Source organism: Aythya ferina (assembly GCF_964211825.1).
Source record: "Aythya ferina genome assembly, chromosome: 26".
In the NCBI taxonomy this organism is placed as follows: Eukaryota; Metazoa; Chordata; class Aves; order Anseriformes; family Anatidae; genus Aythya; species Aythya ferina.
In genome coordinates, this window is record NC_140324.1 from 1,366,848 (window position 1) to 1,393,375 (window position 26,528).

General features: G+C 40.9%; 1 protein-coding gene across 8 annotated transcripts in view; it reads right to left on the reverse strand.

The window, feature by feature from the left end:
- Nucleotides 1-26,528, reverse strand: part of DOT1L (DOT1 like histone lysine methyltransferase) — a 75,733-nt gene that overhangs the window by 23,913 nt on the left and 25,292 nt on the right. For all 8 annotated transcript variants that reach the window (XR_014685940.1, XM_084498528.1, XM_084498530.1 and 5 more), the window contains exons 6-16: nt 25,239-25,333; nt 22,592-22,654; nt 14,669-14,724; nt 11,938-12,017; nt 10,506-10,574; nt 7,607-7,713; nt 6,755-6,796; nt 5,327-5,410; nt 4,398-4,632; nt 3,882-3,995; nt 2,518-2,609 (exon numbers count right to left, since the gene is read on the reverse strand). Coding sequence is in view for 7 of the 8 variants with exons in the window: in XM_084498528.1 (XP_084354654.1) it covers nt 2,518-2,609; nt 3,882-3,995; nt 4,398-4,632; nt 5,327-5,410; nt 6,755-6,796; nt 7,607-7,713; nt 10,506-10,574; nt 11,938-12,017; nt 14,669-14,724; nt 22,592-22,654; nt 25,239-25,333 (1,037 nt within the window). In the remaining variant the exon portion in view is untranslated. The remainder of the gene's footprint in view (nt 1-2,517; nt 2,610-3,881; nt 3,996-4,397; nt 4,633-5,326; nt 5,411-6,754; nt 6,797-7,606; nt 7,714-10,505; nt 10,575-11,937; nt 12,018-14,668; nt 14,725-22,591; nt 22,655-25,238; nt 25,334-26,528) is intronic.

Below are 26,528 nucleotides of genomic sequence, written 5' to 3' on the forward strand. Positions count from 1 at the left end.
CCCCGACTGAGAATTTTCTTACACAATACCCATGTCTCATGGAAGGCACTCAGTAAATGAAAATACACTGTGAGGGACGTGGGAGGAAAGTCATAAATAAGCCAAGCCACTTGTACTTCTTCCAATGCCAAAATTACTTCGGCAGGCCACCCAGCCCTTCCAATGGCAGAACATTTCCTGCCCATCACATTCCTTAACTAGATACTTGCTTACTCGTTTCATGGTCACGCACCATGCAGGCAGCAAAGTGCAAGAACTGGACTATCATTTTTTTCAGTTCCAAACTGGAAGATGAGTGAAGGGAGAATAAAAAGTTCTGGAGATGACACTTTTTTCCAACTTTTTCTGCTGAAATCAAACAGGAACCATGAAGAAACTGAGCTGTCACCCCAGAAAAAGTTGAGAACAAGAGCAAAATAAATGCCTTGATCTTCCAAGCAGTCCGTTAATGAAGTGAAGCTGCAGTGCTGGCAGGTCCAGTACATGTGAAAAACACAGTGGCCCTGCCACACAGCTCATATTGCTATTCACGCCAATGACTTGGGAAAACAGTTGAGTCACTGCAAAGCTAAACTGCCTGTCACAGTTGATGCTGAAGAAGTGGTTTATGCTTTCAACATCAGCCATTTCATTCATCCTTTACAAGCAGTGGAAGAGCTGACAGCTCCATCTAAGGGTACTCCAAGTGAACTAGCAGCTCACAGCATCTTGTTTATTTTAAAACTGTATTATCTAAACGTTTTTATTGTACTTAAAAAACACCTCACATTAGAGGGAGTTATTAAATAGCATATACAACAGCACCTCATCCAGAAGAGTTCTGCTTCTGCTTTTGTGCAGTTTAACTAGCCTTGCTCAGTATAACACTCCATTAAAAAAAAATCTTTTCACACTGAATTTCTCATTTCAATGTCAAGGTATGAAACAGCTGTCAGACACCACTATGAGGTGATTGCTTTTCCACACTCAAATTATGCTTCCAGCATACAGCACAATATTTGTGCACCATCGTTCTTCATTCTACTTTCTGTGCAAGAAGCTACATCAAATTTATGCCGACTTTTCTGACAACAAACACAGTAGTAAAAAATGTTATTTCAGGGAAAAAAAAAGAAAAAGGAATTTCAAAGTGCTGTTTGACTATGAAAACAAATGGGAACAACCATAAGAAAAAAAGGCTGCATGAACAGCACACCAGCATCAGCCCATTCTTAGTAACGAATGAGGTAGCACAAGTTAAGCTCTCTCATCTGAAAAAAGAGTTCCCGTTACGGGAAATCCCACAAAACAAATCAGCTTTATGCTGGCACTTTCAGAAAGCCCTCACAGGCAAGGAAATCTTCCATGGGAGCTACCAAAAGCAGGAATTGACCAGATATTAAAGGTTATAGTTGAGCTCTATGGGGAAATGTTCCTCCACATAAGTAGCAAGCATAGTCTCTTTCATTGGGACTAATTTATAAAGCAATTAAAACTGAGGTAAGGCAATACAAGAAGAAAAGGTGTTTAAGCAGTAAATCTCCTCCCTCTGCTGGAGAGATGGCTCCACAGCAAAGAAAAACACCACACACTTCACAGCTGCAGTATTTCCTTTGCCTTTCCGTGTACTTCAACTCACATTTTTGTAAATTTACACTTTGTCCACCCATGTAATCTTAGTGTATTAAGACTATCAACACTGATAAATGGACTGAAGCACCCTTAAGTCATTTATACAACAGATTTTTTAATCCCATACTTCAATCTGTTGCAAGTCTAATGAACCATCTTGATGCTAGAGTATTCAGATTTTGTTTTAGGCTTTCCTACAGTGGGAAAAGACAAAGCTGTCAAAAACAAGAAAATTTAACTTCAGAGAATTAGTTTGTGGTTCTTCTCCCCCTCATCTGCCCTCCCCCCCCCCTTTTTTTTTTTTTTAAAGCAGCCCTTACACAGAGCTGCTACAACCTTCAGCTAGATTAAGCACAATTTAATTATCTCGGGGCAGTTCTACTGGCAAATCACAGGATGCATCTACGCAGGGAAGCTCATCTAAGGGGAGGGCAGGAGTATTCAGGCAGTGCATACTGCTGGAAAAGTTGACCACCACCTCTTTCTCCTGTGACCCATGAGACATTTAGAGAAGAAAAGCAGCTGCCAATCCCAAGTAGGAGAAAAGGAGAGGGTTCAAGACACCAGCTTCCTGCATTTATGCACACAGCTTCACGTCAAAATAGAAGAAACAGAAACACTGAAGTGAGCCCTCTCAGGTTGGGGGGCACCATAGGGAAGAGAGATGGTACATTTTCCCAGTCTGCAGATAGGAAATTCAAGCATGTCAAGACTGACCAAGTTAGCAATAAAATCCCCACATACAATCATTCAGTCTAATTATTACTTTGGTAGAGTCTCTATAATTGGCCTGGTGCAGTACTGGTGTTCAAGTGCACACAATTCCAATCTCCACCTTTTTTCCCCCCACAACTAAGGTATCTGGTTGGCTGGCAATTTTGTTTAGAAACAACAAAAGACACCTACCTTTTCCTGCTCCAGTAACTGTTGCAGACTTGCTTTATACTGAGGAGTTTTCATGTATGCCATGAACTGCATGTACTGGATCTTAAAAGAGTCTGCAAAAGAAACAAGGAGATGATATATTTCAAGTGAGAGAAAGTGCAATGCTCCAAAAGACTGCTTGCTCCCTCGACCTCCCACCCTTGCTCTCACTTCCTTTTTGTTTGGATTCTCAGGCAAACCAAGCCATTAAGGATCAATTTAAAGCATGCTGAAAAAGTCTTCTGGTGCAAGCCGAACTCTTGGATCCATTAGCTATCTTTAATAGGTAATCCAATGAAAGTCATGACGCTGCATTCTAAAATGAGGAAGATGACAGGTGCTAATGCTGCGCTTGCACAATGAAAGAGGAGTTGAACAGTTTTTAATGCACTGTCAGTAAAAGCAATACAAGACTAGCTGTAACAGCCGAAAGGGGCACTGAGCTCACAGCACTCATTCTCCCAGCATCCTTAGACGGGGCTTGCTGTATTCCTCCTGCCCCCACAGAGATGACAAGCTCATGCCCACATTCATTCTCTCTCCAGGGATTACTTGCTCCTCACCCTCACACTCCTTTTACTCCTATTATGCAACACCTTCTTTCTCCCCAGCCCTCCTGGGGTCCTTTCATCATGAAGCCAACCACATGACTAAGTCTGGTCTGCTGCAATCACAGGCAACCAGAACATGCAACAGACATTATACAGACTGTTGCAGCAAAGTTTCCTCCAGACAAGTGTAATTCCCCTCACCGCTCCCCAGGAAACACCCAACTCACTCCTTTTCTCTCTTTCTCTACAATAAGTCACTCACAACCACAACACAGTGCAGGAAGAGAGCAGAAGTTAAGGACATCACAAATGCCTTAGGCCTGTACAACAGAAGGAAACATTACAGTAGAAAGGATCAAGGGGGAACAACACCCAAGGTTTTCTTTAAATCACCTTTGTGACCCCTCCCCCCCAAAAAAAAACCACTCTGACAATCTCATTACTGTTTGACTTTGCTGTAAGTTTCACAGGGAAAATGGAGTGTTGTTGTCCAAGACTGTATCGCTTAAGAATAAAAGAATGGTTTCATTTAAAATGAAGTTATTTCTGGACTAGCCATTTCCATTTAAAGTTATTTTGGATTCCTGCTAAATCCATTTCTTCCCATTTGTGCCAAATGAGAGCTAAATAACATCAAAAACACAGACCAAGACATCAACTTCAGCAGCAAGTTGGCCCCCAATATGCAGCTTTCCACAGTGGCTGTCTATTAACAGCCATTCAATTTAGCATATGCTTAGAAATGTCAAAGGAAAAATCCCCATCACGAACACTGTGACAATATTACAGCCATACCTAGCAGCTTTTGTAGTGCAGGGGGGGTAGGTGTCACCAGTAGCTGGTTAGATGAATGCCGTTGCACTTTAGGAGGTAGTTGGTAATACGGACTATGAGGTGACTTGTATGCATCTGAAGAGAGACAAAAAGATAACCTTTCATTGTTTCTGGCAAGGGCACAGAAGGCTTTATTATTCAAAGGCATGTTACTTAAAATGTTTGGACGGGCATCTACAGCTTATCTTTAGAAGAGGAGCCACAAAGACAAACAAAGACAAGCTGTCAACCACAGCACAGCTCCAGCTCCTGGTCAAATAGCTACAGACAGTTTCAATCACCATCACCTCACAGAGGCACACCACCCCCCTCCAGGAGCATTTTGCTTTGGTGGTAAGGAAGAAGTTATGGCACAAAACCAAACTAAACCCAGCACTAAAGCAAGAATGACCTCCCTGCTTTCATTCAGAGCCTCAGATCCTGATCTGTACTCACATGGCAGGGAAGGGCTTCTCCTAACGCCTGCTTTGAACTCACCCTGAGGAGAGGATGAAGATGTCTGTGAAACAGTTTGAGCATGCAGAAGTTCTAGTGCAGTTTGGTTCTTCTTAGTCTTGCGCTCTGTATTTGCAGTGTTCATTTTCTTGGGACGTCCTCGTTTCCTGCCTGCCATTTTCCTTCCTTTTTTACTTAGCTTTTTCTTCCGTGCTTTCGAGGGAGATGGCTTTTTAACAGAATTTGCCCCAGCTTTTTCTTCTTCAGCACCAGAATCCTAAGAGATTTTTTAAAAGCCAAAAGCACTTTAGTCTTTTCTACCTACATATGCAGCCTTTACTTTAAGCGTGCACTTATAAAACTATTAAACAAAGTTATTAAAGTAAACCAATGCATTGTGGTTAAATAACTTGCCAATGAAATAGACTGGCTTGGGATTAGAGCTGTCCCCAGCACCCAAGTTGTGCTAATTCCCTTCTGGACCTACTCATTACGGAGAAAGAGGTCTGTTGTCTAAGAAAAGCTGATTATACCTTCTCTATTGACTATATTCTTCAACTAAATTTAATTAAAAAGTCAAAGTACATTCAACACTTTATGTTTTTGTGCATGAGCAGTTGCTGCATCTCTAATAGTGCCATGCAACTGAAGGAGAAAGGAAGTCTTTGCAAGAGACTCAGCACACTCTGAATTCCATTCAAGGGTTTATGACTCAGGGAAAGCTCTGCAAGCCAATGCGAGGGTGGTCAACCAACTCTTCTGTTCATCTTGCAATACTTTTTTTCCAGAATTATTGGTGCAATTCCCAAGTGTCACTCAATCATATTTTTGTCCACAGCAACAGCAATACCAGTTTATATACTCGCAACAAACAGTCTTCCCACAGAATCAGGCTTTTCCTGACAGATTATGATTTCATTTAAAGCTCAAGAGAAAACGTATTTACTCTACAAAAAATGCTGGACAGTCACCTTATTTTCTTGAACCTTCGTTGGAGTAGTTGTGTTGCTCTTATTTTCTCGTTGTTGACGACGTCTAGCTGCCTCTTGTTCCTCCTGAACAAATATTTTACACAATTTAAAAATTTGTTCTTATATTTTGCACTAATACAGATCCCTGCATTTCCTGACTTAGTCTTCTAAGAGAGCTAGGTGTAAGTATTCATATCATACAAAGCCAAATTTAAAAAAAAATAAAATAAAGAAAAACAACTTTGTTACCAGCTGGGGAAAAACACTCACCCTGCTCCAGGCTACAGTCAGTCGGAAAAGGAAGTTAAGTGCAAGTCATCCTTTTGCATTGCATTACCTACTATAATGGGTTTCAAACATGTGGCCACAAAGGAAAGGATATTAAGCCCAAACATCTTCCCTTATTCTGCCCCACCTCCCAAGTCTACCCCCAAGATCATACACTAGTGTTTCAAGGTTTTTTTTAATAACACAAATTTTAAATATTACAATATCTTTACCTATACCCCCAATATTTCATGTATCACTTTCCAAGTCATGTAAGTTTTTTAATGGCAAAGCCATTAATCATCATCTAATTCAACTTTAACCAAGTCCATGGAATACAGCATAAAAGCAATTTTGAAGCTTAATTTTCTACTAGCCACTAAGGCCAGGATATTTCAAACAGCTCACTAAAAGCCCGTCTTGTACCTTCCACGTGCGGTTAAACTTACACAAAAATTCGGACAACTCCAACACCTCTTCAGTTTGAGAAATTTATCAACCAGATTGCATGAATGGCAGACTTAAACAGCTTCACCATTTAAAGCAGGGTAGTTCAAAAGTACACGGATGCCATTCTGTACTTAAGGTACCACTGGTCAGTTTTAAGACTAATCTTCTCCTAAAGTTTTGAATTGCATGTCCTTGCTTCTTTCCATTACTCAGAATACCAGCACCAGTTATTTCACATGGATAAAGCCCAGTCTTAAAAATCCTCTGGCATTTTAATTCCACACGTGATAGTACAGACTGCAGCAACTGACAACGCATTTCACATCTCAAATAGCAAGTCCCAAAAGTTGAAGCTCAGAGTGCACTTCAGCTTCATTTTCATGCAGTTGAACACTGGGACAGATTCAAATTACCCTTTCCCTCTTAAACTTCAGTTCTTCAATGAACAAATAGCTCTTTAAAGGTCTCCAAGGCAAGGGAAAAACACCATGAGGTTGGCCCGTTAATTACCTATTATAAAGCTCTTAAACATTATTGTATTAGTGCTTGATGGCATATGATGCTTTGCTTCAATTAGCTCCATGCACATGTTCCTTATGTATCAAGAAAACTCAATTTGCTATCAATTCCATACATTTAACAAGTGACTAAGGTCCTCAGATTGGCTGCCCCATTATTTTGAATTTTGTACAAAAAATATCTGAAACTTACCCTGAGTTTTGGATTTTTGAGACTAGAAAAATAGTTTTCAAGCTGCAAATACAAAGATAGTCATTCTGTAAGTCGCGACAGAAAAATACATAAGAATAAAATAATTTAAGACAAATGCAGAAATTAACTGTTTTTCTTCTGCTAAGCTACATCAAGAAGCCATTTATATTCATTCTTTTTAGAGACAAACACATTGTGTGGCAGGACATAATCCAAGCCTCAACAAGGTTTTATCGTCTGCACCACAGCCTACCCTTGGTTTAAAGCTTTGTGTAATGTATCTCCACTCAGCAGAAGGCTATTTTCAATGAAGCTACTTCACTCCTGTACTCCACTAAAATATTTATCAGCACTCTAGTATATTCTTTAACAAAAGCACTATTGAACTAAAGCAGACTGAGAAAAAATACTGTATCGTATTGCACACAAAAAACTCAGCATAGGAATAAAGTATTTTTCCACAAAAGTTTGTTTCTACAGGGTTGGTTTTGCTTTCTATAACTGAAAAGATAAAAACAAACAGCGAATGCATCAGCATTGTTACTGAGCTTTGGTTGGTTCTACATCAACTGAAAGATCAATTAAAACTGAGCATTATTACTATGGCAGTCTGTACACCACAAAGGAAAATGATGAGTTAAAGACCCCCAGAGTCTTCGCTTAATGTGTAAGCTATAGTGCAAGACCACCACTACGCACAGCTGCTATCCTGGAACACGAGAAAGAATTATACTTGTAAATTTATACACCTTCAAGTAATTAACAGACTGCCATAGGACTGCCTGAAGTTTCCTTGCTGATTCCAGAGCAGGTGAAGCAGCCAGAGATCAACTGGTCAGTAGTTATACTCACTATGGTTCGGTCAATAGTATGCAGGTAGTAAGAAACTGGTTTCCCGGTCCATGACACAGACCCTTTCAGTGGTGATAGCTCCACAACTCTCATTATAGTGCCAATATCTAAAGGAAGAAAGTCAAGTTAGGGAGCCTGAGCTTGCTCTGTTTGCCACTTAGTTCTATCCAGCTGAAAGTAGCCATGCAATGGTAAAAGCATGCTCACAACAAAACTCTAAGCTTCACATACAGAAAGCAATGGCCTAAAAGAAAGTGCTGCAGTGAGTTTAAAAAGCAGTTCCTTGTTCTCTTGTTGATCTAATTTTTATTTGCTCAGGAATAGCCATTCTAGAGTAAAATGATGCGCTAGTGCAACTTCTTAAAAAACGCGACATTCCCGTGTCTATTTTCATCTGTTATAACAGGCAGGATTTAATTAGATAGGACCAGTTCAGAATCTTGTTAGATCCAACCCATGTAAACTGTAACTGCACTAAATTTGGATTGAAGACAAATATGTTTTAAATTTGCTTTCTTGCCTGTATTTGTTTTGTTCCCTAGAATTAATAGGTATGGGATGTGCCTAAGTATTTCCATAACCACTGAACACTAAAGTGGCATGACTGTACAAGAAATTATGGCACATTTCTAATTAAAGGGAAAATAATTACCCAGAGGAGTCAAAAAGCAAGGTTTAGGATTCAGCAACATCAGTTGCTATTTTAACCACATTTTAATACTTGCTTTTGTTTGTCCAACTCTTCCCACATTTCTATTTCTTTTTCCAGGTGATACAACTAAGACAAAATTGGTATATTGATAAAAAAGGTTGACTCCTTTCAAAAGGGTTATCATTTCCACTATATATTTAAATTTATTTAATTATTCATATATCAGATGAAAACATGAGACATACTCAGGCACAAAAAAAAAAAAAGACAAGCTGAATTAAAGTATTACAGAAAGCCTTCTAAGGCAGCAGCATGAAGGTAGCACAGCAGAGTGAATCACCTTCTCTGCATGTGATGGATATGCACATTTTATGCCACAAGCTCTAAGTGGATGACATTTCCCTGGAAGCATCATTTACAACAATCCATTAAGACTGGAACAAGCCCCAGGCCTAGAGCAGCCCACGCAAATTCGTTTGATATTGGTATTTCCCAAATAAAGTATAGTCACAGAATGGGATTAGGATCTAAAACTGATTTCCATTATTTTCCCCCATTGTTTGGGACAGACAACGGTAATTTCTTTTCAGATTTTTTTTTTCTTGAATCCTTGTAAGAGCTTCCTATTAGCAGAAGCTATTACCTATTCTTTTGCTAAGCAATCTGACACACACAAACCTTAATTAGCTCTTTCTATATAATTTTGGTATCAATGTTCACATCAAGCATTAAGTAACAGTATATAAAACTTCAGCATTCATGAAGGTTGAAACAGAGTAAGGAGCTGGCCCAACTGACAGTCATAATCAGGCTGTTTATCTGGGGGGGGGGGGGGGGGGGGGGAGGGTGTTGTATATTGGCCACTTAGTCTCCTCACTACTCTTTTAATAACTGCAGTCTGCCAAACCTAGAAAAGAGGGAGATAAGACGGTCAGAAGCCAGAAAAGGCTTGATAAGCCAAAGAAAAAAAAATTATTTACATAGGCAGATCTCCTAAGGGAAACCACCAAAGTACCTTCTCCTATTGGAGAAGTTCTATTATATCTAGTTCTAGTGTGCTATAAAAGAGGAAGCAGACTTCGCTTAGGTGCTCTTTGCCTTATTAGCAAAATGGCAGGTGGATCTCAGCTCTCTGGAGGTTTGAGGACCTCCAGCAGCACACATCAGCTGTGTTTTATTTTCATGTACATATCTACAAAAGATTGGCAAGCAAGGATCAAATGGTTAGTAAGGTTCCAAACAACCAGATGCCACAGAAAAGATTATCAAAGAGAAATAAAATGGCACTTTTGGGTGCCCGATGCTCAGGACATTCACAACAACTCAAGCTCAGTAAAAATAACTCACAATGGCACTATTTCAGTTAAATGTCTTAATGACAGTCTTCAAATTACTGTTCTTGAAAAGCAGTTTACCATAAGCATCAGGCCAAAACCAGAAAAGAGAACTTGAGAGTTGTAACTCTGTACGTTACTGGCCGTGTTTGTACAAGGAGGGGAATAAAGTGTTTTTGAAATCTAGAAAATGTTGTGCTCTGGACACAGTAAATGCACGTAAAACCTGGCTTGGATCATTCTACTGCTTGCAAAACTTTCAACAGTAAAAACTGAAAAAAGTCAGAAGCAAAACCAACAATACAGAGTGTTGGTAATCTCAGAACCTCATTAAATTGCAGTTCACATACTTGCAGAGCATAGCATTGGCAAATATCAAGTCTACTATGACCAGAAGGAAAGAAAAAAACTCTGTTGGCAGCAAAACAGACACAGCAACCGGGCTTTTATGGGATGGGTCTGTTTGACCAGTTCACAGAGCAGAGGATGAGGCATTCCAAAGTTGAGCAGTTCAGCATCTAAGACTTTTAAATCACAACTGGTGGGATTTACCTGTCCAAATTTAGACAGCTATGATACAAGGAACTTGCATGCAAGCTAGTCACTGTAGCTCTTTGTACTTAATGAAGAAATGAATCACACCCTTGAAACACCTTATTTCTCTTCAGCTATAAAAGACAACTACAAAAGCCCAGGAAGAGGGGAAACACCAATGTGAGAGACACCTAAAGCTATCAGGATGAACCTCATAAAATAGAGCTCTTCTTAAAAGACATTTCGCTTTGGCACCTGTGCTATGATAATATACAGTATTTTTCTACTTACTTAACTCTTTAAAAAGCAACAAAAACCCACGTGTGCAGGTAACAAATATGGCATAATTGTAGTGAACAATAAAAAAGGGCATTCCTACCGCTCAAGTTTCGACTGTTAATTCTAAAATTTAGAGGTGCAAAAGGTTTTGAGGACACAATTCTCCCACCTATAAAAAGAAAAAAAAAAAAGCAAAGCAAAGTCAGTTTCTACTGTTTTTTAAAAATGACCAGTTTTTAAATATAACTTAATATAGAGTCCTAAAGACCAGCTCTACTGAAACTATCACTACTGTATCATTACCAAAAAAAATGTTACTTAAAGCTCATACTGACAGCATCTAGAGAAGTCAGTATGATAGTCCTGCTAGGTAGCCATGTCACTTAGAAGCGATGGATCTTAAAAACACTTTAAAAAAGGAACACATTATTTCTCAGTGGCACTCTACAGAATATTCAGTTAGGAACAATGGTATCTTATTCCAGTTACGGTCTGTAAAACCTAAGACTGAACACTTTTTTTTGTTTGTTTGTTTGTTTTTGTTTTTTGTTTTTGTTTTATTCAAATGTACCAGACTGAGCATGTGCTGAAACAGAACCAGGAAGAAGATTCAGGTTTCTAAGTTTTGTGAAGAGATCTTGAATGTTCCCCACCTTGCCACTTCTCCCAAGCCACTACTAACAAAAATTTAAAAGTCACTAAAGTTAAATAAGACATTAGGTTTCAGGGTTTTATGGTTTGCATCAGAGCCCAGAAGTCACATTATTTACTTCCGCACAAAGTTGTCCTATGGGAAGCCACAGCTTCTTCGTTCATTCCACGCTTTTTTTTTTTATTTTTTTAAGAAATATTTGTTTTTGCAACTTCTGCCATAACCAAATACATTTGTTACTCATCCAAGTGGTTAAGAGAAAAGACACTAAACTACCTCAGGCATTAAGGGCTGCAGTGGCATTACTGGACGTCCCTGGTCACTGGTGCCTGCAAGGCAACTTCTCAAGAAGCACACAAGACATCACCAGTGACAGTGTCCCCATTTTAATAGTAATTAGTTAATACCCAGTACTAAGTGTGACAATTTTAAATAGGAGAATCCAGTAATTGAATTCAGTATGCAATTATGGAAACTGGATGCACAAAGCCAAGCCTGTGTGGCTTTGCAGTCTCCATGGCTGGGTGTCCTCTACCCACCACTGGTGCCAAGTGTCTGAACACAGGAGCCCCACAGCCAGGAACTTTACTGGTCCCCACAATAGATGAGCAAGGACCAGTCGCTCCTCCTGCCACACAGAGCACTGGAAAAGGTCTTCATGTGCAGAGCCACCTTCAGGGAGTCACACAGATTGGTGATTCATATGAAGATAGGACATAAAAAGCCCAAAAAATCACCATCACAGTGCAGACGTTCATCCATACGGCACAGAAGGAAACCACCAACCTGGCTCCCGATGGCCATAACTAAGCTGTTACTGCCACCAGCTCCCACAGCAGCAGGAAACCAAGGGAAAAAGGTTTGAAGTTCGATTTGTTACCTTCCTTCATGTTCGCAAATCGCTCCTTCAGTTGGTGATCCACCTCAGGACCAAAGGCAAAATTATTCACAAAAATAACACTGCAAGACAATGGTGTAGTTAATAAACAGGAACAGGCACATGGCATCCAAGCATACATGCACAACTATCTCTCACCGCCTGCTATAAGCCACTGGCACTTACAGCATTTACAGGCACTTGTGAAACCAAAACACACTGCATGTCCCTGACTATACAGCTACTTCCATCTAACAAAGTGTTTTCTCCTGGCATCATTACACAAAACAGTACCTAAACCTCAACATCCACAAATACTGCCCAAATAATTACATTTTTAAAAAAACGTAAAGGCAGCCTGCTCTGACAGTTCCTCTCAGCATACAGCTGGCTTTTGCACCACAAGCTTATTAATTACATCAGCAAGTTTCAACACAGAAACAATGTGCAAAATATTTTCACTCCTCTCCCATGGTGAGAGCAAACATCAACACAACAACTACCAACACATTCACCACACATAGAAAACAATCCTCCAGCACAACAAATACATTTAATCGTATTACTTACTCATATGCATTTAAAATATCACACTAAAACATCACAGCTTCTCTTCTGGCTCTAAATTCTCCCATAAAGCAAAGGGGAGGTTTACATTTCCCAGCACAAATTTCCCCGTCCTAAACCCAGCACTTCACCCTAAGCCCCAACAGAAGAGTTGCACCTTTGTGTCTGGGTTAAGAAATCCAATGTGCGTGTGTGTGTGTTCCTGAAAACATCACTCACATGGAAACACAGACACCTGAACATAGGTAGAATCATACAAACAGCATTTGGGAAAGAAGCAGAACACATCACAGATTCAAAAAGAAAAAAGAAAAATTAAAAAAACACCTTATTTTTGAGAGCCACATAGTCTGGCTTTGATCTAAATGTCCCTGATACCTGCTCCCTACCAGCCTGCGGTAAGGGTCCTCAGCATCCCCCAGAAGCCATGAGCACCCTGCATGCATATGCTGTGAAGGCCATGCTGCCACGTTGTTCCAGCATGAAGAATTGATTTATTTGCAAGAGATCTGTTTGAAACCCTCCCCTCTTAGAGCCTCCACACATGAAACATGCTCACCAAGGACAATGAGTTTAAGAGCAGCAGCCAAAGTTACTAAAAACTGCAGATAAAAAAAAAAGTATATATTCAAATATACGTATGTCCAATACATATATATCTCCTGCTACTCCTTGCTCCTGGAAATTTGGGAAACCCTGCCTGGCAAGTCAAGGCTTACAGGGGTTTCTTCCTCCTCCTTCCCACCACATGCCAAAAGAGGCCTTGCAGAACAGCCAAGCATATTAATGTGACTAGAAAACATCCAGGAAAGGAAGGGAAAAAGTTTTCCAGATATATTTCTTAATGTTCATTCTGGCACGATGTTGTGTGCTCACATGACAGAACCACAGGAGGCCCCAGTCCACCTTGATTTCAGCCCTCTTTTCAGCACACACTGCTGAGTCCCAAGCAGTTATTTACTGGAATACTGAACACTCACAGCAGTGCGGAGCTGGGCATCCTTTCCTCCAGAGCCCAGCCACTGGCTCACGGGAAGGGCAGTCCTCAGCTCACCAAGATGGGACGGCTCCAGTCTGAATGCATCAGACAGTCTGCAGCCTCGCTAGAGAGCAGATGCTGAACAGTTGGCACTCTCGGGACAAATGCAAACACCTAACGTTTGTGAGCAAAAAGCTACTTCTTGAATTTCTGTATCAGACAGCAACGTGGCTGAGGATCAATATGCATACATTTAGCTGCATACCAGACAAAATAAACATCTACCAGCAGTTCCCTACACTTCAGCTAAACATAAAGGAAAAAAGATTTTTTTTTTTTCCAGGGAAAGTAGCACAGAGACCAGAGGAGCATGCATTTGGAGTAGCGAACAACAAAGGAAAACCACACTGTGCTGCAAGGCTGGGACAAAGTCTGTCCACAAATTAAAAGGCAGCTCCAGAAGTTTAATGGAGGTACATAATAATGCAAAAGTCAGTCTGGCAGACGCCTTCTTGATGGAGCACTCTTAAAGCAGTGTCTTGGAAGCAATCCCTAGATTGCCACAACCCTGAAGACTTTCAGAGAGCTGACAACTGCCTTCCATACCCCCACATAACAGGATGGCCTAGAAGGTCACGTTAAAACAAGACTTCTTTCTGTCCATAATGTTGAAAAAGAATATAAAGCCTTTAAAAATTCCCTTTTCTTTACTTTATGGAGTTTAACCCTCCATACATACATGTATCTTCACAGAAATAAATATTCAAGACAATCAGCTTCAATGAATTCCCAATTTAAGCTGGAACAGACACACATGGCTTTTGTTGTTTTTTTTTTTATGGAAAGTGAACCTAGCTGTGTGTACCAACAGCCAAAATAACTAGTATTTTGCCAGAATTCTAAAATCAAACTTGAAGGGTACGCAAAACAAGCAGGGGTCTATTCTTCTCTGTATAACCAGAATTTATCTTGGATACACCCATGTATGTAATATCATGGGACATACATTTAAATCCATTCTTCAAGTCAGAAAACGGTATCCAAAGAGGCCAGTATAGGAGTTGGCAGATAGGTTTTTGGTATTTGCTATGGAAATTCTATATAAAAAGCTGGCCAGCCTCCCAATTTCCATTATCCAGACTCCCAAATATTTAGTTCATAAAGCAGCATTCAATTGCTGTACTGTACCTTGTGTTTGCAATTCTCTCTCTCCATTCTTCTGAGAGGAAGTCACCTCTTTCCAGCTTAAAAAAAAAAAAAAGACAAACACAAAAACCACACACACGAGAGTTAATATTGTTCCTTTCTGCTACACATCCCTTTTTGGCCAAGCACGCACACTGCATTAGCCCAGCAGCACTGCTGCAAGCAAGGCCTCAGGAAGCCCAGCGGAGGCGCCAGGGGACAAAGTTCCCATGGCCTGCTCTCCACTCCCACCCTCCACTGGGGAAGGGTCCCCAGGCACCAGCGATGCCTCACGAGCGCCATGCTTCACATGGAGAAGGCAGCTAAGCCCTGTGCTAGCAATGGCCAGCCAACACCATCTCCAATCCCCACAGATCAGGAGCAAGATGAACCCGAAGCCGAGGCCGGGAACACTGACAGCAGCATCAGGCTCTTGCTGCAACTGGCATGTGAGCACCTGGCTCATCAGGGGTGCTCAGCATACACCTCAAATGCTTCCGACACATTCAAGTTGGAAGTCAGATAATGTAAAGGCAGTATTTGAAAAGAACTATCGTTATCACTTCAGTGACGTACACAACACCTCGCTGATGGAACCACATCAAGTCCCAGGTTAATACCCACAGCTACGTGGGTTTTCTGCATGTTAACGTTTTTGTGGTTATACTTTTGAAACAAGAGGAATCTGATGGGACAAGCTGCTCTGCTGTGCCACGAGTAAGGCAGAATGGAGGTTGGGGGAGGAAGATAAGAGGGAGAGAGAAAGTAATATGCAGCTACATAATTAATGACTGGGACATACTTTGAAGGGGCAAGTAAGACGATGGCTTGTATTACAACCTCACGAACACCAAAGCAACGACAGTGACTGCTTAGCATCATTTCTCTGCACATACTCCTTTGTATGGAAAGAAGTGAACATTTTGCTTATCGCTAAACTGGAATAAAATCTGGCATCTCACACAGAAGTGCCTGCACTGCAATGCAGGCTCACTCGAGCTGCTTCCAAGCCTTGCCAGCTAAGCCAGGGGACCCAGGTGAATGAAGCGCCAGAGCCTGCTGTCTTTTGCCACTGCTTTCCCTCCCCAGCAAAGCAATCTGAGTCAGAGCCACAGAAACAATGACAAATGGAGGCAAACCTGTCAGACCCACTGTGAAGGAGAAAGCCATCACTGCCAACTGGGTCTGCTTCTCAAGAGGGAAAGAGGAGGGAAAAAAAGCCCCAGTGCCCTGCTGCTACACACTGTACCAGAGGGCCAACAGAAGTGCACGTCAAGGGTTCTGGGGAAGAGATCAAGAACTCTGCAAAGAGCCTGAGCTCCCTGCTACCTGGCTACCTGCATCATCACATCTGCTTGAGGGGGAAACACACTTTCTACTATCCCCACTACAGTGAAAGCAAAGCACATGCTGGAGACTTAACTCAGAGATCCAACCTACTACAAGCAGTAAAAGTAAAGTGCTGCTAGACTTTTTCAAAATCTCAGGCAAAAACTCACTGCAACCTCAGAACAGTTCTAAAGAGAACTGTTCTATTATTTTTCTCACCTAATATACCAAAACATTACTTCTGGGGCTCCTATGCCCTACTCGTAAATTAACACCATCTCTAGATTGTTTTTAATGGATAATTGTCTTAGAATCTTATCTGTTCTCATAGTAAATAACTTCCTTGTTGAGCAACCAAGACAGTAGCAAACCCACATGCAAGGTAACTATACTTTTAAAAAAATTTTTTTTTTTTTTTTTTTTACAAGCCAGCTTCTACATTGCTGTCTTCCATGAAACAGTCAGTTTCTAATGTCTACACAAGATTTTCACACACTAAGAGGAGAAAGAAAAGCACTTTAGAAATAACGAGGTGCGATTATAAAGCCACAGTCTAGCAAGGGAACAAAGAACCAGAGTAACACGAAACTATTTTGAAATACTAAGCTTCATATAAAGGTCTTGAAATCTAACCTAGGTGGTTGCAATACTTTATTTGGATCCAATTACACTATACATTTCTCTTACCTACATGGTTTGGAAGGGAACAGTTGTAACCAAAATCTCCACACTTCACCTTGATAGAACACATCTGGAAGCTGCTTTGCCCCTCCACTTTTGCAAAATACAGAGATGTTAAAATTCAAATGAACCACAGCCCTGTTTAAACCCATCTATTTTTGTATTGTAATGCTACCCTAGCTCACACTTAGCCAATAGTTGAGGGAAAAACCTCACCAGGAAAAAATACTGGAGTACAGAAATAACCAGATGGTCAATTGTGGTTGGGAGAAAATTGGTTATTTTTCCCCTCTGGAAGCAAGACAGTGATTCCTGGGTCAGTGGTCTACTATATTCAAAACAAAGTACAAGAGCTATCTGACTCAGTACTCCTGACAACCAGTTTCTTTACCTACTGTCCTTGGGAGGCAATGATCAACAAATGATGGCCTAAAAGGAAGAAACCAAGCCCCTTAGTATAAACTGGTATAGGAAACCCAACAAAAATTCCCCCCCAAAATCCCTTTCAACTCTGCGGCTTACAAAAATTTTAGGAGTGAAACAGGAACTGGCAAGGAAATTTCAGCTAACTCACTCCTGACCAAGCGCAGCACTCGCTACGCTGGTAGAAGAATGGCCAGGTCCATTACGGTCCTGTAGAGGCTGGCTGGCACATCCATGTGACACAGCACAGACAGCAACAGGGATGCACTCAATCTCTTCGCACCAAAGTCCCCACCCCCATCATGTTCCTCCTCTCTCTGAGAAACTTAATCTCCTTAGTGAATAATGAATGGAAGGGACCATCTGTAATGCAGATATTTTCATCTGATTAGACAATGCAGGAGACGTGCTTTATCTAAAAGGATAATTAGCTCACTGAAATCCGCTTCAGAGAGCTGCCAGCCTGCATTCTTTCTAAATTTAGAAGCCGAAACAGGTTTATATTCAGGTTTTTCAAATGGGTAAATTTGCTCTACAGAGACTGCAGAAAGACGTTCAACGGTGTCTGATTCCCGTAACTCAAAGATGACCGGCAGGGCAGCGCGCCGGGAGGCACGCTCCAGCGGGCTCGTGTTCTCCGTGTAGCAGAGCAGCAGTTTATGGAGGTCAAGCCCTTCTTCCACGGAGGAGGGCTTCATTCTCACCCAGCACCAGGCCAGGAGTCTCTCCGGTAACGCTCCGACTGGCTACACAAAGCCATAAATTCACACACAGAACGCCTCATTCCAGCAGCCTCCGTGCAAACACTTGGCTCACAAAAAGCAGTCAATTCTGCCTGGAAAAGTACACATGGTTATTTTTAGGTTCCTGTTCTTTTCAAAAATAACTGGAGGCATGAATCCAAACCTCCAAAATGTGGCATCATTTCAAAGCCACAGGGGACGTTTGGAGGGCTTTTCAAATACCAAAACATCAAGTTTCCCACTGAAATAGGGCATTCAGAAGCATCTGGGACAACCAGTTATCTTGCCTTCTCCTTAGCTGCAACTCACTGCTAAGCAGCAGAATTTTTTAAGTCCAGGTGATGTGACTTATCCCCAGAAACCAGCAGCTGGTATCAGGCAAGAAGAGACAATGCTACTCCTGCACAAATCACTCTGCTTTTGCTCAGAACAGAGACTTCCAAGCAGGACGGGGCACCCTGAACTCAACCAGAGAGAAGTTTGCAACCAGAGAGAAGTTTGCAGGTCTGCTGATGCCAAGCTTCTACTCACTTTCACACAGCAAACGTTAACTCTTATCCACAGGGCTGAATCACAGAGAATCTTCAGCATTAGGAGCTTCTGGGGTTTTCTCTCAGATGGTCTCAGAGGTACTAGTCTAACCAAATCCCAGGCTTTAGCAATGCTGACGCAGGTTTTTCTATGCTTATTTTGAAGTGTAGTAGATGATCTTCTACTAACACAAACTCTTGTGAAACAAGGGAAGGCAATCTGTTGTAACAAGCCACGGTAAACAAAACCAAAACAAGTCCTTGTCTTCAGCAGAAGGATGAGTCCACTGTGTGACTGCAGCTACCACCAGCTTCACTTGCCCTGAGCTGCTCTGATAAGCAGCAAAGCAGTGCAGCGGGCACTAAGGGACACAGATTGAAGACTTACTTCAAGGGTACCCTGGGAAGAACACTCTTGGCTACGCAGCAATCAGCATTGTGCCCCAGATAGCTGGAGATGGCTCTGATTTTGGATCCACGTGAGGATATTTACAGTTAGAAACCATGAAAACCCATCTGTCTCTTAATTGCACTACCGCTTTTTAATTTGATGACTGCACATGTGCAAAAATTCCCCAAGACAGACTCTCTAATTATCTAGGCCTAATGACCTTCGAAAAACCTCCGGTTTCCTTCACACAACAGTTTTCTTGAAAAGAATGGGGTGAAGCTAATCTTGGAAACTTCTCAGTACCATGGGAAAAGAAACGAGAAGATAAGGGGAGTTGAAACACAGTGAGATGTATTGAAGTGGGACACCAGCATAATGCACGAAAGTACGAATTCCCTCCGAATATGACAGAAGAGACTAGCAAAGAATATTATTCCTAACTGATCAAGAATCAGACATCAGGAAAGCAGAGGAGCAACTGAAACTAAACAATAGCACAAGGATGCAAATATTTATAGCAAGTTGAAACATTTACACTGAATGAAGAAAGAAAGAATCCTAGCAGAAAGTTACTCCAATTATTTTTTCCCCAGTTAGTTAATGAGACTGAACAGCCTGTCATTTAAAATGAAATTCAGTCCATTTACTAACAGGATTATGAGCTATGATTACCTACACTGGAGATCAGGAGACTTCCCAAGTCAATGTATGATGAGCAATCTTTCCCCCATGCCTCCTGCCCAGAATGGATATTCACACTCTAAAGCTGCAGTGATAACCTATTAATAGCAGCTGTAGCTCAGCAGGAGCCAACGCGCCTCAGGACACTTTGGCAGTAGCCAAGTTTAACATGCAATTATCATCTGAAAGTGATGATGCAAAACGTATTTATTTATTTATTTAACTCAACAGATCTGCATATTGCACGTAGAAAGACTCAGAAGAGACTTTTTTCTACCATACGTTTACCATTGTGGACAAAACACAATGGAGCTATAGACTGACAATCGGGATTTATTTTAAATATCATCACTGGATCTTGCACATCAGACTTCACGTGTCCAAGCTCAAATTCCAAACAAGCATATTCCAGGAGGGAAAACAAGGAAGCGAATGCAATGGTTGTAGATCTGATAAAGGGCAACAAACCATAGCCTCACCAAAACAATGTTAGTTAGAAGACAACACTTGTTGTCTTCTTGTTGAAGACAATCAACAGATCACTTTTCAGAGAGAAATAAAAAATCTATTTGCATTAGAAACCTAAAATAATCTAGACTTTTGGCTGTTAAAAAAAAAAAAAAAGCTACAGGCCCAAGTCCAGGATTTATTGCTACCTTATGTACCACAATTTTTACTTTTACAGCAAGACAGCTGTTACATGCATGAAGTCAAAATCACCATCCACATTATTCAGACAAAGCAGCAGGTGGGATCTGAGGCTTCTTCCCATTGAACTTCTGCCAAGCTTTCCTCCTCCAAGCTGTATTCCTCTCTCTCTCTTTTATATATTTTATATATATATATATATATATATATATATATATATATATATATATATATATGTTTATGACTACCTAAAACACTAGAGTAGAATCCACAAGTTAAATGAGTTAAACGTTGCTGATCACAGACTATTTCAATCTGTGTTTATTCTGTCTCCTACATTTGGAATTTTGGGACGCCACTAAACATTTAGCAGATGAAGTTGCTTTCTGGAAAAATCAAGATACCCGGCTTCTAATTCCACACCTCCTATTGTCTTTTATCTGCATTATGACACAAGTTTGTTCTTTGTTTAATAATAGTCTCCTAAAGAAGATGCTGCCTAAGAACTGATCAAAAAAACATACTGTTTGGCAAGAAAACGCAAACGTAAACCTGAGATGTTTGACAAAATCTGTCTTTAAGCATCACTATGACAAAGTGATAGGAAACCAAACTTCATTAAGTCAGAAAGTGCTGCAAGAATCCAACACTTTGAGTATGCAGTCTGCTTTTCTGGAAAGAGAAATTTTATTCTAAACATTTTTCAGAAAAGAGTTATAAGAGTCAAAGAACCTAACAAAAAATAAATGGCTTTGTTTCCATATAGTACCAGATTCTGTCACTTGGAATGCACAATATGGAAATGCTTGCTGCCTAAGGCAATCAATATGCTTTCAATATTTTAGTCCAAGTTCTTCTCCTATTCTTTAAATTACACAGCTCATAAGCAGAGTGTCTTCAGTAACAGTTCCTTTCATGTAATGCCAGCTGGGTGACACAATGGAAAAATGCCATATGGCCACTTCATGAAAAGTAAAGCATTCACTGTGTTTCCACAGCAGGAAAGAGTTAGCAGCCTGATATCAATCCTGCTACAAACTAGTCCCACAGCAAGCCCAGCATCCTTCTGAAGAAGCTCATGCTACACAGTGAAGGCATTTCTGGAAGAAAGCTCACTGAGGCAGATGGCACTGTCACCTTCACCAGCCTCTTTCCCAAGGGGAGGGTTGCAGCATCCTTCATCACACGACAAGCCCTTTAAAAAGGGCTCACGATCCCAGCAGAGCCACAGAAGACTGTGAAAGAAAGGCTCACTCATCAACAACCTGCCACTTGATCACACACTGCTGGAGCTCTGAGAGTCGTGTGGTTGAAACCGTTCCATTACCGGAATACACAGCAATAATGGCTCTGCACAAAGGAAAATGGAGAAGCTGTTTCTCAAACACGGGAATGCACCTCAACTGCAGTACACATTGCTAGCAGCAACTTCTGAGCAGGAAGGAGTGCCCCAATGTCTCTGAGTGATGAGGGAACAGCCCTGATCCATCCAACCTTTTTCCTGAACATAGGGAAGCAGCAGGAGAAGCATATACACAAGTATTTTCAGAACTCCTAGTTGGTCACTATTGCACTATGACTATGTACATGTCCTCACAGGCAAGTGATTGGCTAGAGAGCAATTTTTTAATGACAGGAAGAGAGAGAAAAGGAAAAAGGGAAGGAACAGTGCAAAACAGTGTATGGTTCTACACAAGCTTGTAAGTGTAATTCCAGAGTGAAAAACACATCCACAATGATTAAGTATTATTCAGAGGAAGTGGAAAGCTGTTACAGCATTTGTCCCCAGCCCAAGATAGACAGATGTGATGACCAGTTTACTCCTGCTCTATTTCCACCCTCAAAGCACCTCATCCCAATCCTTTCCAAGTCAGAGCTGACCACTTGCCATCGTTCCTAAGACCGCAAACTCACCCCCTATCTCCAGCTACAAATCATCTGCCCTGTTAGTTGAGCATGGAGTTTTCTGCTGATATCCAGAATTTTAACCTCCTGCCACCCCCTCCATCTCCTATCCCAGCTGACCACATCTTCACCTGCCTATGAACCAAAGCTTCAGCTTTTGTTCCTTGCAGAAGATTCCAGAAACCCAAGCAGGGGGATGACATTTCCAACAGTCTACCCAGAAGAAGACCCACATCATTAGGGAGAAAAAAAAAAAAAAAAAAAAAAAAGGAGGAAAAAAAAGTAAAAGGTTTTAATACAGAGAAGACACATGGCAGCCTCACATCATGAACAACAAAGTTCTGAAAGAATAAATCTTCCAAGAACTTATGGAAAGCCCTGAAAGTACTCCCAGTAACACCATACCAAATGACAAGTGAGACAGAGAGAGGGTCCTGGGAGGATGTCTCAGAGAACACTGTCCTCAGGACCAAGACAAAAGCCAGGGAGCAGACCTGACTCATACTGCTGCTTGGCTGATGAAGGGCTGCAGAGGACTTTGTAAATTCCATACATCAGCATGAAGCACAAAGTTTTTCAGTTGAATTTCACTCACTGTGTATTCTGCATGTTTTTTCCCATACCATTTCATCCACTTTCTGAACTCTCTGTCCATCGTCTAGAAGAGGGAGGAAAAACAAAGCCAACAATTAGGACATTTCATTATGTTTCATTGCAGCAAACAGAGATGCAGCTCTGACAGTGCTCACTAACCCCTTCGCCTTTTTTTTTTTCCATTAATACTCAAAGGATAGACAGACAGATATTTATTGCAGTTTCTTTTCCATAACAAAAATATTGGCAACAGTGTCAAGTCCAAGCTGCCATTTTCTTCTTTTCCCCACCCTTTTCAGCAGCATTACACATTTTAAGCAAGGCAATCTGAGTTGACACTGCTCACCACCAAAAATGGCACAACCTTAAGTAGCTACTGTGTGGTGGCACGTAATCCCACACAGAGGAGGCAGTGAATGCACATCCGTCTAAGCACAGATAGCAAGGGAGCAAATGGGATAAAGATAGGTCTGCTGGGGTGAATGAGGAAGCAGAAAGTGGCACGCAGGGCAACTGCACCAGCAAATAGAAGGAGAGCTGCACTTGCCAGAACAACAAGGAGTGCTTCCAGCTACATGTAAACAGATTAGAGTTGCAGAGGATGGAAGGCTACACTGCCCAGCTGGAGAGCTGGCACTGGTTTTCCATTGGCACCATCAAGATGGCATGGTGCCTTACAAATAAACATCTCCATGTGTACAAAACCTTGTCCCCACCGTGTAAGCTGACAAAAAGCAGCACAGGTGACTTCTTTATAGTGGCAGTGAGGATCCAGCTAAACCTAGACAATACATTTAAAAATGACATTCCCGTGTCTTGCAAGACTCAGCAAATCTCATGTACTTTCAGGAATTTAACTCCACAAATGAAAGGCCCAAATTTGGAGGTAGCATTGAAAGGAGATAAGAAGAGGAGTGAACAGGAGTTCTCAGAGCTGTGGAGACCTCTATCAGCGGGTCAATGTCCAGTGTGTGTAACAGACACATTTTAAAATTCTTTGCTTCAAAAGCACCCCAAAGCTTAATAGGGCAACTCACAATAATTTTTCATACACTGTATGAACTTATTATGAACTTTCTTTTCAATTAAAACTTCACTAAAGCAAACCCATAAGACACTTCCTCTTTCGCTGAAGCTTTTCAAAGCCATCTGCAGTCATTATCATAGCAGCCAGAGATGTGTTGCCACAGCCAATCTTAACTAGAAACTTAATTCAATCTCTTTCACAAATGTTTGTCAGAGCTGGAAAGACTGGTCCACTAGACACAGCACAAGGCAGATTAGCTGCACGCAGGCAGCAGTTCTTTAGTTGCTAAATCTGACAGGTCATCACCTGTAACCAGAAGATTAATGCTGTACATTTTGTTCATCCAGCAAAATATGAAATACTGGTGCACTTCTGAAAGAGAAGGTAAGCCACTAGTTAATACTAATATTTAATTTGTGTTGGTGTTTTTTTTTGTGTGCGCTAACCACTGTCACTAAGGCCTTATGTTTGCACAGCGATATGAAGGGGTATAAGTGCAAATGAGAATTTGACTTTCCCTCTGTAACACTCACCTTTAAACTAAGCTTACTATTAAACACAGATAGGACTTCAGGCCTTGCAAATTACTTTCTGTAAGTAACCAGAGGCTCGTGCAGAAGAACTGTAAGGAGTACTCCAGTTGGAGATTTCCATTGGGTCATAGCAGGGGAAGCAAAATGGATTTTTAGATCATTGTTTGATCCTCTTCACTGCTGTTTATACGTTTTTGTGCTCACCAGTGAAAACATAGATCAAGGATTTTTTTTTTCCCTTCATAAGGTATAATTTTCTAGCTTGTAAAGACTCAGCCAGCTTATTTTTAACAACATGGAGGGCTTAAGTTGCTGTTGAGTCTACTGAAGAAAATAAACTTCTTATGGTAAGGCATGACTAAACTTTATTGTTTGCTTGTAGCTCATTTGGCTTCCAGGTCTGCCTTGGAATTGATTACCTTTGTGCATCCCCATTGGCACAGAATTAAAGAAGCGTAAAGAAAACTGCCTGCCTGACTAAATATTACCGTCTTCTTGTAAGACTTCATCTGGGTGCCTACAAAGCGGTTATTATCCAGACACCCAACACAAGCCTCATCAGTTAGCCTACAACAGTTCAATAACCAAGCTGAACTTCATCTGTGCAATACCAGAAAGGGACAGCACTGACATAAGCAGAAAGATAGCTTTTAAAAACTTTAAGGATCATTTGTTCACTCAATTCATTCCCAGATTTGCTTAACGATATTGTTTCTGAAAGCCTTGTGTTAAAGCCATTTCTTACAGAGGACTGCGGGTGCTTCGGTGAAGCCTACACCACATTTCCTTGTGAATTGGTCCTGCGCCATTACTATTAAACAGCTTTATCTCCTGGTCCTGAAATCACTTCAAGAACATGCTAATACTCCTCCTGTGCACTCAGCAAGCACTGCTAGGAAATGACTATGCCCACTCCTCTTTCCCCAAGCACACTGTGCTCCAGGTCTTCATGACCTGAGAAGCAAGAGCATCTAGGACTGACGCTCTGCTTTTTCTTCCTGTGAACTCCCAGCAGTTAGCAGTAATTCTGAACTAGTAAGGTAGCCTTCACAAAGACACATACGTGCAACTCACTTCAAGCAACTCACCTCAGCATATTTGGCTGGAATATCAGCTTTCTCCACACCATAGTGATGTTTGCAGTTTGTGGCTGCAGCTACTTGAAGCACCACCTGACCCACACCTGCAGAAGAGAAAAAACAAACCTGAGAATATGTTTCAGTAGAAAACCACTGCAAAGGGAGACAATAAGAGCTTTTAGAGCAAAGGACAAGTTGAAAAATGCAGGTATTCTATGGGACAAGGCTTCAGAGTACAGCCTCAGCTCCCAGCATCTATTCCTCAAATTTAAAGCAGACTCAAACCAATGTACATTACTGAAATTAAGTCCCATTTTCCTACAAGACATGTTATGTACTGAGAACCCACTTTTCAGTAAAAGGAATTTACATCTTGGCTAGAAAGTGTGTGCTGCAATTTAACTTTTAGAACTTATAGGAAAAAAAAAGAAAAACTGGCATTACAGTTTTGACATTTACATTCTTCAGTACCTTTAGCACTTTTATAATAGTGTAAGACAACATTTACAGTCTTGCTTATACTGATAAACACTGATGGCTTCTTCTATTAAATATAGAGGCTCACGTCTAGAATTTCACACAGGCTTATGAATAGCTGGATTTACAATTTTTGTCCACAAACTTTATAATTGAATCTACAGATTTTTTAATTGTATTTCACTATTTAATTAATTGAACAGTTAGACAAACCCTACCTCAACCCAAAACAAATACTTGTTGGTCACATACCTAAGCTATTAATTTGAAGACTAACTAAAATGTTTGTTTAGCAATACTGTTATTAGCTTTCACTGTGAAATGCAACACAAATTCTGAGGACACATAGAGCTTATTATTATATGGGCTAGTTTAGAATACTACTTCATAAAACATGATAGGGTTCAACACTCAAAATTTCAGAAGCAACCACACTACACTGGCACAACTCCATAATACTTAAAAATGCATGAACTTCTTTCCCAAAATCTACTTGCATCAGGCACGCTACCAGCGGTAATTAGCTGCCATTTCTACACCTTCGTTGAATGCATTTCCCCTCCTCTACCCCAGCTTAGGTTAAAAAGGAAAAAGGGAAAAAAATCTGCCTGTACAAGTGAGATCCACATTTTGCACACACTAGAGCAACACCATTCCATTTGTTAAAGTGCTCACTTAAAATATTCTGAAAACATCCAACATTCATCAATAGTACATTGATGCATCACATTTTGTCTATGACTAACACAAAATGCGTTCTTGTCTCACCAGTGCACTTAATCATTCCATGGATGACCACATGGGAAACAAGAGTGAATCTAA